The following is a 13,148-nucleotide window of genomic DNA, read 5'->3' on the forward strand; positions in this document are numbered from 1 at the left end:
GTAGGTTGTGTTTGTACATATTTTAAATAAAGGTTTTCTAAAATGATCTTGAATGATACTTTTGAATTAGATTAGATAGGATATTGGTTGGAAAACGTTTCGATTAACTCGCCCACAGATTGAGAGTTTCAGGCCGGGCATCCCTGAAATAAACTCCGCCAACGACCTCCTTTTGGAGTGGCGCGTAAGTCGTTCGCAGGTTTCAAAGAAACTTTTCATTCCGGTATTTTGGGGACTGAGCAATGCAACGCTCTGTCCGTTGGTTGGAAGCGGAGCGTTACATTTTGGCGCCCAACTTTTGGGTCTTTAGATAATTGAATTTTGGATTAGCTTGAATTATTATAGAATAAGACTATCCAGTTTGCGTAAGATCAGTTCGCAATAATTTTAATTGAGTGAAATTGAATGAATGAGAGTGAGTGAGTACGGATTAAGATAAGTTGAGTACGATTTACATTTAGTTTGAGTTGAATTCGATTGATTTAGTATTTAGTAGTAATTTGGAGTGAAAGATTGAGAGCTTAATTAACCTTATTTTTTTTGCTTTCTTATATTTGAATTTTTATAATAAGTGTATATAAATAATTACTGTAAATACGAACCATGGATAACTATCTTAGAATCAATTTAGATGACCTTGAATATGAGGAGTTAACGTATGAACTCGTTCTTAGAGGAATTCCGGTTACGGGATCCATAGATGCACAGAAAAGAGAATTGCGTGCTAGGATGCGAAGCGAAATTAAAAATAATATTAAAATTGAGAGCTTTCGTACTTTGGGTGAAGAATATGAAATTGTACCAGAAATGTTGGAGCAGATGGAGATAAATCTCAATCTGAAGTCTGAACCGACATATGAATCAAGACTTTATCACTACCTTGAACGCGTGGCTCGTGCAAAAGAGTTTGATGATGTGGACAGAGGCAACAAACTAATTCTACTCGAAATTATTTGTGAAATGCTTAGGGTTTATTTTAGGCGGGATATAAGCTTAAACGAGGAGTCTTTTGAAGATTCACTTGAGCTAGGAGCGGTAGGAGGACAAAGTTCTAATGATTCGGTTACAAATGTGGAACTTCAGGCTAATGATAAGAATAATACAGGCCATGAAACCGGAACACGTCCAAAAGCAAATAGGGATTTAACTGGAAATCCTACTTCACGACAAGATAAAAACCCGATAACATCAAGACTTCGAAATACGGTTACACAACAACAAAGTAAAACTCAAAATTCGTTCGTTCCAACTCAGAATCCAAATAGGAATCGTGAATATCTGCATATTTCAGAAATCGACAGTTATGTTACAGCTTGCGTACAACAAAAGCTCAATGAGCAAATGAGGCAACAGTATCCAGGACCGACAGTTGAGGATTTATCCAGAAGATTAAAAACCGTAGAACTTCATGATAGGGACGAGAGGGAAATTCTTCGATCTGTTAATCAAAATCAGCTTAGATCGGTTATACCAAACAATTTGCACATGCCAGAGTCAGTGAAGAGAAATTTCAACCCACAGGTGACATTTAATTCGATTGGGAACTTGAATGCACACCAGACAGAAAGACAAACGGGAAATTTGAACCGGTTCAATGAAGATACATTCAATCAATATCAACAGCTACCGAGATCGACAGATTTCGGTTTTCTACCAAATCAAGTCCCACAATCACACTCGCCATTCAATAGTCCTTTGCGTAATCTGAATAGATCTGTCAATCAAAATAACGATCAACATTACTTGCGTAGACAACCCTATCAAACATGCAATATTGTAGAAAAATGGCCGAAATTTTTTGGTGATTCCAGTTCAGTACCATTAGTATGCTTTTTGAGAAATGTTGACATACTATGTAGGTCATATGGCATAGATAAGAATGAACTAATCAAACATGCTCACTTGCTATTCTCAGGAGATGCTAGCATTTGGTACACAACATACGTTGAGAAGTTTGTAGACTGGGATAGTCTCGTATATTACTTAACTTTGCGTTACGATAATCCAAATCGCGACAGATTCATAAAAGAGGAAATGCGAAACAGGAAACAAAAGCAAAACGAATTATTTAGTGCGTTTTTAACAGATATTGAATCTCTGGCCCAACGATTAATTAATAAAATGAGTGAGGCAGAAAAGTTTGACATAATCGTAGATAATATGAAAATGTCTTATAAGAGAAGGTTAGCACTACATCAGATAGCTTCGATCGAAGACCTTGCCAACATGTGTTACAAATTTGACGCACTTGAAAGTTCATTGTATACGCCTAGAAGCAAACCTGTTGATGTTCTCAACCTCGAAGAAGTAGACGACTCTGATTCAGAATTCGAAGAAATTAACGTCCTTCAGAAGTCAAGAATAGGAAAAAGCCAGAGTAGTACTGAGACAAGACCCAAACTAGAAAAGGCAGAAACACCTTCGGAAATTTTTTGTTGGAATTGTCGTGAAAATGGTCACTTTTGGAAAGATTGTCCTAAACAAAAGGCAATCTTTTGCCACGTTTGTGGTATGACGGGCAAGACAACATCCACGTGTCCCAAAAAGCACCCTCCGTTCAACCCTTCTTTACAAGGGCCAAAAAACTTGTAAAGGGACAGAGGTATAGGAATCGATCTCTTGAATCCCTCCCATCAGAGATTCCAGAACATGAATCGTTCTCATACTTCAATCAAATTTTTCAAATTAATATTGTCCCATCCAGGTGCCCACATTTGAGTGTCAAAATACTCGATTCGGAAGTTGAAGCTCTTGTAGACACAGGTGCGGGAATATCGGTAATTAGTTCCGTTCCATTAATTGAAAAACTCAACCTTAAAATTCATGACTCAAATTTAAAAGTTGCAACTGCTGACAGAACATCTTACAAATGTTTAGGCTCTGTAAATGTCCCGTATACCGTGGACTCAATCACTCATGTGATACCGACAGTAATAGTGCCTGAGTTAACAAAAGATTTAATTCTCGGAGTTGATTTTCTTCACGCTTTTGGATTTGGTTTGTCCAGAAATCAAAAAGATAGTACTGAAAAACAAAAAATCGACATGTTCAGAATAGGGTTTGCCGAGGATTATTTTTCAAACAGTAGCGAGATCTTTTCAATTTCAGTTTCTCCGAAGATCACATTGGGCGAAACGAAATGTTTAGATACAGTAGAAGATGAAAGTTTGAATATTCCAACAATTGAAATTCCAGAGTCAAAAATTGAGACACCTGAAGACATTAAAACAGAACATGAATTGCTACCTGAAGAACGTAAAAAACTGTTCGAAGCAATTCAAGAGCTTCCTATCACTGAAGATAACAGCCTAGGTCGAACACAGGTGCTAGAACACAAAATAGAACTTTTGCCTGACGCACGTCCAAAAAAATTACCTATCTATCGCCAATCCTTACAAAAAGAAGAAGGAATACAGCAAGATATTCAACGAATGCTAAGATTAGGAGTAATTGAAGAATGTGAAGGTCCAGTAGACTTTTTGAACCCCATTCTGGCTATAAAAAAACCGAACAATAAATGGAGAATATGTTTAGATAGTCGAAGGCTGAATTCATGCACTAAGCGGGATGATTTCCCATTCCCTGATATGGTAGGCATATTGCAACGTATTCAAAAATCACGATATTTCAGTATAATTGACCTTTCAGAATCATACTATCAAGTCCCATTAGACTGCAATTCGAAAAATAAGACAGCATTCAGAACTAGTAGAGGCTTATACAGGTTCACCGTGATGCCTTTTGGACTTTGTAATGCCCCAGCAACTATGGCAAGATTAATGACAAAAGTGTTAGGCCATGATCTTGAACCGTTTGTATACGTATATCTCGACGATATTGTAATAGTTTCAAACTCATTGGAAGAACATTTAAAGCTTATTAAAATAGTAGCAAATCGTCTGAGTAACGCAAACTTAACAATAAATGTTCTCAAATCAAAGTTTTGCCAGAAACAAATACAGTATTTAGGATACATTCTCTCTGAACACGGCTTATCCGTTGATAGTTCCAAGATCAAACCAGTATTAGACTATCCTCAGCCACAGAACGTAAAAGATGTACGTAGACTGTTGGGTCTTTCAGGATTCTATAGAAGATTTATACCAAGTTATTCTGATAAAACGGCAAAAATCTCTGATCTCTTAAAAAAGGGTAAAAAGAAATTCATTTGGACTAAAGAAGCGGACGATTCGTTTAAACAGCTCAAATCAGCCTTAGTATCAGCTCCAATTCTCGCCAATCCAAACTTCTCGTTGCCATTTGAGATAGAAACCGATAGCTCAGATCAAGCTATAGGCGCAGTCCTCACACAGAATCAGGAAGGTGAACGTAAAATAATTGCTTACTACTCGAAGAAACTATCAAGTACACAGCGAAAATACAGCGCAACAGAACGCGAATGTCTAGGAGTTTTATTGAGCATAGAACAGTTCAGACATTTCGTTGAAGGTACTAAATTCATAGTTAAGACCGACGCGATGAGTTTAACTTTTCTCAAAACTATGTCGATCGAATCAAAATCGCCGCGAATAGCGCGTTGGGCACTTAAATTGTCCAAAAACGACATTGATTTACAATACAAAAAAGGCTCTGAGAATGTTACCGCGGACGCACTCTCAAGAATCGTGAACATTATAGATCCTTTGTTGCCAGATGAATACACATCCGCGTTGAAAGAGCAAGTAGCGAAATTCCCGGAAAAATTCAAAGATTTTCGTATCGTAGATGACAAGCTTTTCAAATACATAACAAACACAACGCAGCTAGAAGATAATGTATTCAAATGGAAATATGTAGTTCCATTAGCAGAAAGATTGCAAATAGTCAAGAACATTCATAACGAAGCTCATTTTGGTTTTAGCAAAACATTAGCTAAAGTTAGAGAACGAAACTATTGGCCAAAAATGTCAACAGACATCAGAAACTTCTGTTCGTCGTGTGAAATTTGTAAGGAATCAAAAGTAGATAACTCAAATCCGTTACCACCATGTGGCAAGCCGAAATTGTGCTCCAGGCCATGGCAAATGATCTCACTAGATTTTCTAGGTCCTTATCCGCGATCGAAACAGGGTAATGTTTGGGCATTAGTAATATCAGATTTTTTCTCTAAATTTGTTCTTATCCAGTGTATGCGCAGTGCAACAGCCGGACCTGTTTGCACATTTTTGGAAAATATGGTGTTCCTTTTATTCGGTGCACCTCAAATCTGTATTAGTGATAACGCAACCGTATTTCTTTCTCGCGAGTTTAAAAAACTGCTTGACAAATACGGCACCGAACCCTACTGAGAGGGTTAATAGAGTAATCGTAACTGCCATCCGGTGTGCTCTAAATGAAAGCTCTTCCCATCGAGATTGGGATAAAGAAATTCACGTTATCGCAAAAGCCATTCGTACATCAGTGCACGAAAGCACAGGATTTAGCCCATATTTTATTAATTTCGGTAAAAACATGATAAGCCTTGGAAACGAATATGAACATTTGAAGGAACTTCAAAATGAGGAACAACTTGATGAAAAGCAGCTTAACGAACGATCAAGGAAACTCTGTGAAATAGCGCGCAAAAATATCTTGAAAGCATATGAGAAATACTCAAAAGCGTACAATCTAAGAGCAAATTCAAAAAAAGAATATGAAGAAGGAGATATCGTATATAAGAAAAATGTAAATTTATCGTCAAAAGAGAAAAATTGGGTAGGAAAATTCGCAAATAAATACACCAAGGTGAAGGTCAAGAAAAAGGTAGGATCGAACACTTATGTTCTCGAGGATATGGAAGGAAAAAGGATTCCGGGAACATACCATGGTTCGTTTTTAAAGATAGGATAGTAGAAAATTTATTCCCATAGCTATGAATGCACTCTTGCCGGGAAGTGCAATGTACAAATCAAAATTACAAATTCCAATGAGAAAATACTCCATCGAGGTGTAACGGTTGAGCTATTTTGAGTAGGTGTCGAATTGTTTCCATCTCTCACCATAGGTCAGTCAGATCCTAAAACGATTCGAGAAATTAATATAGAATACAAAAAAGGTTACCGCAATGTAGTGATGTCACAAGTTGTTTCCACTCATTGTTGGGCTGAACTGAAAAGAAAAATATGTTAATTTCTTGGATCTGTTTGTAAAGCCATGTACATAAACAACTGCAGTTAGAACTAAATTCTTCGACTAGCAACAAAAACACCAATAGGCAGGTCAATAGCCACTACAGTTCTTCGCGAACTATATGTATATAGCACTGTACATAGTAGTTTAGGATAGGTTTAAGATTCACTTAGGGAAATAGCTTTGTACGTATATAAGTAACGAAACACTTTCCTGTTCCATAATCCGGTTCTTCAATTGTAGATGCAACGTAGTTTCAGGTTCAAAGAGGTTCCATCCATCCTTCTTTTTTTGTAGTTTTTCCTTTGAGAAGTAGTGTACTATCAGCAACAGGTATCAAGTAGTCAGTCCATGTATTTTTCCATCCAGTTAAAGCGTAAATCCTTCCAGCAATAGTAAATAATTCACGAAACTTTGTAGATCCAAACATTTTCACGACTGGTTTTCACTAGAAGTAAACAAACTTTGACAGTTCGGCGAAAAAGAGACTGAGAGAAACTTTCACTCTCATGAGCGTGGCCGTCGGAAAGCGAAGACGTTATGCTTAGAATTAGTTAGAATAGTATAGTATAAGCGCAGGCGTAGTAGCATTAGATTGAATTACATCGGATAATTGTAGGGCGCGTCAGAAAATTGAGATTGCGTATGAATGAGTCGAGTATGAATGAAATTCGTCAGTCAAACACAGTATTTTTTCCAGTTGTAACTGGAGTAATGATCGTTTAAGTTTGAGTATGAGATTTTCCGTAAGTATACGGAGTTATTGTTGAGATTTTTTTCCGTTGAAGTACGGAGTAAGAAATTTATGTTTTCGATGTGTGAGAGTGTGAGTAAGAATATTAAAGTGAACACCCGTAAAGGTCGTCACAAGGAATGGTTTAACAGAAGGGATGGTAATGAAAGCTGATCTTACTACGCAATTGAATAAGTTAGTCCACGTAATAATGTAACTTTAATGAAATATGAATTTATAAAAACAAAGTTTTGAATTGAGAATGTAAATAATAAGAACCTTCAGATTATGATTAAATTACATTTAACTCTGATTGCTGTAAATTTAAAATAAACAATTTTATGGAAACCTAATAAAAATTTTGAAATTTTCATTTCAAAATTTTTATTAAATTGGCATGGTCGAATGTAACGGTAAGAGTACAACCCTAAGTATTAAATTAATTAAACTCGCCTTTAAATATACAACCATCGCAAACGGCTTAAGCTACTCGAACCTTTCAACAATGTTCCCATCCCAACTGCTCGAATGGTATACCCAATGTGTAGGCGAGAGAAAGAGGAAAAATAGAAACTGTAATTTTCCACGACGTAACAAGCCGTGATTGGATCACTCAAGAACAATGCAGACAAATCTTTACATTTAAAATATTACGACGCAATTTCATTTGATTGGCTGGTCCAAGGTCACGGGACCTGAAAGGAAAAGCCATTTGTAAAATCAAATCACTTTTATTGAAGTGCTTGGAGTGATCAGTTCGGTGTCGGAAAAGCTTAAAGTTTTAAGGTAAATCTCTTTGCAGTTGTTTTGTGGTGAATTTTAGAACCTTAAAAGAAGAGTAAGTGCCATGAAATCATTATAAAATTGTAAAGCTAATTTATTCCCATTGCCAGAAGATTATCCTTTGTGTGCTCAAAGTTAGTGAAAGGCACTAGTGACTAATTTAGGTTGAAGAAACGTAGACCCAGGTAAGATAAATTGTGATTCAAATGTATTCAATCTGTGAAATAAGACCCTAAAATCACGTTGATAGGTTTTCCCATTAACGTGGGAGCCCGGTCGGGGCACCGATTGCCTCTAATTCGAGAGCGGAAAAGGTTAGAAACCGCGAGTAAGTTGAGTTGTGGTGCAGATTAGTATCGGCGAGTATCCACGTGGCTTCCGTACCGAAGTAGTCCAACCGCTGCTCTCCCTGGTGTCGGGCGGACATTTAAGCCGAGACTGCCGACCTACCACCCACCACCCGTTGGAAAATTCGCTCGAATCAAGCTGTTCTTGGCCGCCGGCTGAATCTAACCTCTCGTTACTAGCGTGAGAGACGACGGCTGATTCTAACCTCTCGGGCCGCGAGAGATATCGAGTTGTGCACGCGTTACAACAAAGCAAGCTTTCGGAATAGTCAGGACAGCAACCTGCGGCAGGTGCCGACTTCGTCACCCGTCTCGTCGTAGAGGACAGCTGCTAACGGCCGTATTGCAGATGAAAAGTGAAGGGTCTTCAAATTAAGGTCAGTGATCACTGTTTAGAATAACAAATTGAAATGAGCTCAAGTAGGTCTAGCTAGACAGGAATTAGGTTTTGGAATGATCCATGAATTAAATGCAAGGAATCGCGTGGCGAATAAATAGGTTTTTCAAATTTTAAAACGAAATAAATATGCGCTTCCATGAGAGTAGGTTGTGTTTGTACATATTTTAAATAAAGGTTTTCTAAAATGATCTTGAATGATACTTTTGAATTAGATTAGATAGGATATTGGTTGGAAAACGTTTCGATTAACTCGCCCACAGATTGAGAGTTTCAGGCCGGGCATCCCTGAAATAAACTCCGCCAACGACCTCCTTTTGGAGTGGCGCGTAAGTCGTTCGCAGGTTTCAAAGAAACTTTTCATTCCGGTATTTTGGGGACTGAGCAATGCAACGCTCTGTCCGTTGGTTGTAAGCGGAGCGTTACAATATGATATAAAAAAACATATGAATAGACCAAATATATTACGTTTGACAAATACGCTGAACGAGACGATTCTAAAATATTCTATTCTATTCTAAAATGAACTGCACATGTTATTTGGCAACACAAATTTTCGTTTTCACTCACTAGCGCAGCTACTGGTACATCCACAATCAGGCACCCATCCTACATTAGCTTTGATACCCTTTGACGTGCACCGTATCCAAATTGGCAAAACCCAACGGTGCTCCTAACCCAGTTGACTTGATTCGAATCACTCCGTAATTAATCAGGTCATGCGAATAAATCAGAGTATCTACAACAGCAATTCATCCAACGCTTGTAATGACCATTATCTCGTTTCAGAAACCATTTACGAACTGCTTTACACCCCCAAAAGTGAACGGGACTACGGTACGCTGGCATGCTGGGGGAAAAATTCGATTGGAAAGCAACTTGAACCGTGTCTGTTTCAGGTCGTTCCCGCAGGTAAGTGATAGCATTACATTTCTCTAATTTTACCATGTCACGTTGAAACCGAGCATTTTTCACAACAGAAAGCAAGAAAATTGCTTACTACCACGCATTTCACGGTTTGTCTGGAACCTTTATGAGCGAAATTAAAATATCCACCGATTCAGCACCCACATTCAAAAGATATAGTGTTCAAGTATCTTCTCTGTGAATTTTGGAATATTTAAATGAGGGAAACAAAAGTTATAGTAATTTGAAGGTTTTGGGCTTTCATGAAGGGATATTCACATGGCATACACAAGTTCCATGAGAGAACATAATTACTTGTAAACGAATCAAGTTTGAATTGAGCATTCAAAAGATGTGACTTTCAAACATCTAATTTTGAGAATATGGTATCACTTCGACGAGATAATCAGGAATTGTATTTTGTGCATTTACCATCATTTTCATGAAAATTGATTTAGTGCTCATTCACACGCATTTGTTAAAATTAGGTACAAACAAACTAAAATGTCTACACAATTGAAACCCAGAATTCAAACAATACAGTCAATGACAGGAACCTTCCTTAGCTGAATGGTTAGAGTACGCGGATACAAAGCAAAGCCATGCTGAAGATGTCTGGGTTTGATTCCCGGTCGGGCTAGGATCTTTTCGTAATGGAAATGAAAAAAAAAAACATTCACTTTCCTGGGCATAGAGTGTCCTCGTACCTGTCACACGATGTACAAAAGCGATAATGACAACTTTGGCAAAGAAAGCTCTCAGTTGGAAACTGTGGAAGTAGAGTGTCCATTTCCCGGCCATTTTGCTCGTCCCGGGATTCGGGACAAAAATCTATGCTTGTCCCGGGAAATCCCGGGATTTAACAGATTTTCAATAAAATTAGCTTTTTGGTTGAAATGGAAGTACAAATTTATAAACGCATTTTTTTTTTCAATGAAATAAACAGATAACTTTTTAAATTGATATGTTGATTATAGTTAATCACATTTCAGATAAGATTTTCTTATTCTGATGAAGTAACCTAATAAAAATCAGAACTTAGTTTGATTAATTACGAGTTTGCTATGGATTTTTCAAATTCTCTATGGAAGTATGATAAAAACAAAAGTCATAATTTTAAAGCAATTTGCTCAAACATTTGAAAAGTCATAAGAACGTTAGAACAAAAGAAACGATTAAAGATCATTGAAGGTATTGTAGATCATGCTAAAAGTTATTTACTGAAAATTATTGACTGAAATTAACTGCCGTGAATCGCAAGTCAGTCCCATCTGCATTTTGGTCAAAATTGAGTTGATATCATGTCAGTCCTACGTCAGATTTTTGCATAGTGTAATACAAAAATAAATCGTTATTTGGTCATTTTTATATTTTTCTTAGAAAGGTAACGGAGTAAGAGCAAATTATGAAAGTTTCATTAAGATCGAAACATGTTCCAATCTCCTGATTTTTTTTTAATATTTGTATGGAAAACATGATTGAAAACTTCTCAGTCAATTTTCTCAATACCTACTTTTTACAGATGGTACTGACTTGCAATTTGCCTGAAGTGCCGGTGTACTTTCAAATTTGTTATCTCAGCATAAGCATATAACAACAACTAATGTTGAAAAGAAAAGCATTAAAACTTTGCAACTAGACAAATAAAAATATGTGTTTCTTACTTGGTAAATTGACCTTTTCATGAAAATAATAAATCGTTTATTCTCATTTTCATTATGCTTTTCTACTTTATCAAATAAAGTTGATAGCTTGGTTGATAGTGAGGACAAATATCATTGTTTTTCATTGAAATTTAGTAGTTTTCATCAAATTCTACGTACATTTTGGGAATCCCGGGATTCCCGGGATGTCAGAAATAAAATCCCGGGAAACGGGAAATCCCGAAATTCGTCAAATCCCGGGATTTTTTGTCCCGGGATGTCCCGGGATGGACACTCTATGTGGAAGTGGTCATAAGGACTGTTCATTTTATAAAATGGACACTTTGTGCATGCTGTATCTTTATAATTTATCAATGACATTTAATTCGGTTTTGTGCACATCGTTTGACTAGTATTGTACAATGTTGTGATAAAAAAACTTTTCTAAAATAATTAAATTTCACACGAATATGGAACAACGATTATAACGGTCAATTTTTGGAGGTTATCAAAATCAGTGATTGTTAGAAATTGGCTGGAAAATTCGACAATTTTATTTTTTTATTTTCAAAAAAGGCTTGTTCTTCAAAAGCATCATCAATCTGGAGCCTGATGGAAAAATCAAGTTATTTTTGGAGCAACAATTTTACAGATATAATAAAATAATTTTTCCCCTAGAATGTTTAGAGAAATATATTTGAAATTTAAAGGGAATTAATTTTGAGCTGATTTTTTTAGTTAAAAGTATATCCTGACGGAAGTGCTGATATAGTATTGATATGAAAAATGACTTACGCCTCCATAGAGTTACTTATTTAGTCCCCACGTCACATATAAAGAAACACAATTGCTTTATTCTTAGAAAACCTTTCAAAGTACATTGACAATCATCAAAATTGGCACTGCTGTAATAAAATCGATTTTATTTTCCTCATATTATTTTCATAATAGGTCATTCTGAGATTATCAATTGAAATATTCGGAGAAAACCGTTTACAATTTGCTGTAGATCGATAAATATGCGTACATGATTTTAAAAGTATGAGACTTTTTAGTAAAGCCACCATAAACAGTAAAATTTATACTTAAGACTGTGGTTTAAACTCATGATTTAGCTCTCCTTTATCCAAATATAGTTTCTTCAGCAATCGAAACTAGTTTAATTGATTTTTTTGAAGCTTTACCTTTAGTAGAATAGTAAAGGATACAAGCATACAATTTGTTCATAAAAAATAGGATTTTTGTTTTGCGAAAAATAATGTTAAACTTTGACGAACAGCTATTCTTATGATTTTTGGAAAAACTATTTAGCTCTTCAACCAAAAGCATTTTCTGAGATCTTATATTTTCATAGCATTGAAGAATAATAATTGAACGATGCACAGAAAACTGATTACGATTTGATCAATAAATAAAAAAGATATAGCATAAACAAAGTGTCCTCTTTATAAAGTGAACAGTCCTTAAGAACACTGCTGAGATGCAGCCGTTGTCCCAGTGAGGACGTAATGCCAAAAAGGAGATGAAGTGAGTGACAAAATACTGTTTTTCTAGACAAAATGCATCAAGATTGGCTGACCAAACGTTGAAGGGGCAAAGGAAACAAATATTTCTTGGGGGAATGGTTCTCTTTCGAAGACATGAACAACTCATTATTACCCAAACGTCATTCATAGCAACAATATGGTGTGAACAAATCTAAAAAATCCAAATCTTTATTAAACATTTACTACTCTCGACATTTTGTTTTTTTGGCGTTTTAAATTCTACGTTTTGTCCCTAAGGGCAACTTCACCGGTGGTTCATTTTTTGGTCTAAATGTATTCTAAAAATGGACCTGTCAAAATGATTTAGACCAGTAAAATAAACCAAACTTCACGAGCATGCATCGGTGTTGTATTTTTTTCCGATCCATTTCGAATGTGATCACAAAAACAAACATGATGGGGATGCTTGAAAAATGTGAAATTCCAGCTGGATGGATTTCTGTAGAAATTATTTAAGAACCACGCATTACACATACCGCGAAATTTACAAAGGAGTTCCTGGCAATTTCTGGCGGACTTAGGAATTCTAGGCGTTTTGCGTATTCATTTCTGCGTAGTGGAACTCCTGGTGGAACTTATCGAATAATTTCCGAAGGAATATAACCTAGAAGACGGACTTAGGAATTCTTGATGGATCTCCCGGTAAGAACTTTTGAGGAACTCCTGGTTAGAATTCGGTAGAAA

The 13,148-nt window shown here is 36.3% G+C and overlaps 1 protein-coding gene across 2 annotated transcripts in view; it reads left to right on the top strand.

Moving 5' to 3' along the window:
* LOC5569913 (serine-rich adhesin for platelets) overlaps nucleotides 1-13,148 on the top strand; it is a 1,178,520-nt gene that overhangs the window by 1,070,320 nt on the left and 95,052 nt on the right. For both annotated transcript variants that reach the window (XM_021852955.1, XM_021852960.1), the window contains exon 13: nucleotides 9,158-9,280. In XM_021852955.1, coding sequence (XP_021708647.1) covers nucleotides 9,158-9,280 — 123 coding nt within the window. The remainder of the gene's footprint in view (nucleotides 1-9,157; nucleotides 9,281-13,148) is intronic.

Source organism: Aedes aegypti, chromosome 1, assembly GCF_002204515.2.
Source record: "Aedes aegypti strain LVP_AGWG chromosome 1, AaegL5.0 Primary Assembly, whole genome shotgun sequence".
Classification (NCBI taxonomy): domain Eukaryota; kingdom Metazoa; phylum Arthropoda; class Insecta; order Diptera; family Culicidae; genus Aedes; species Aedes aegypti.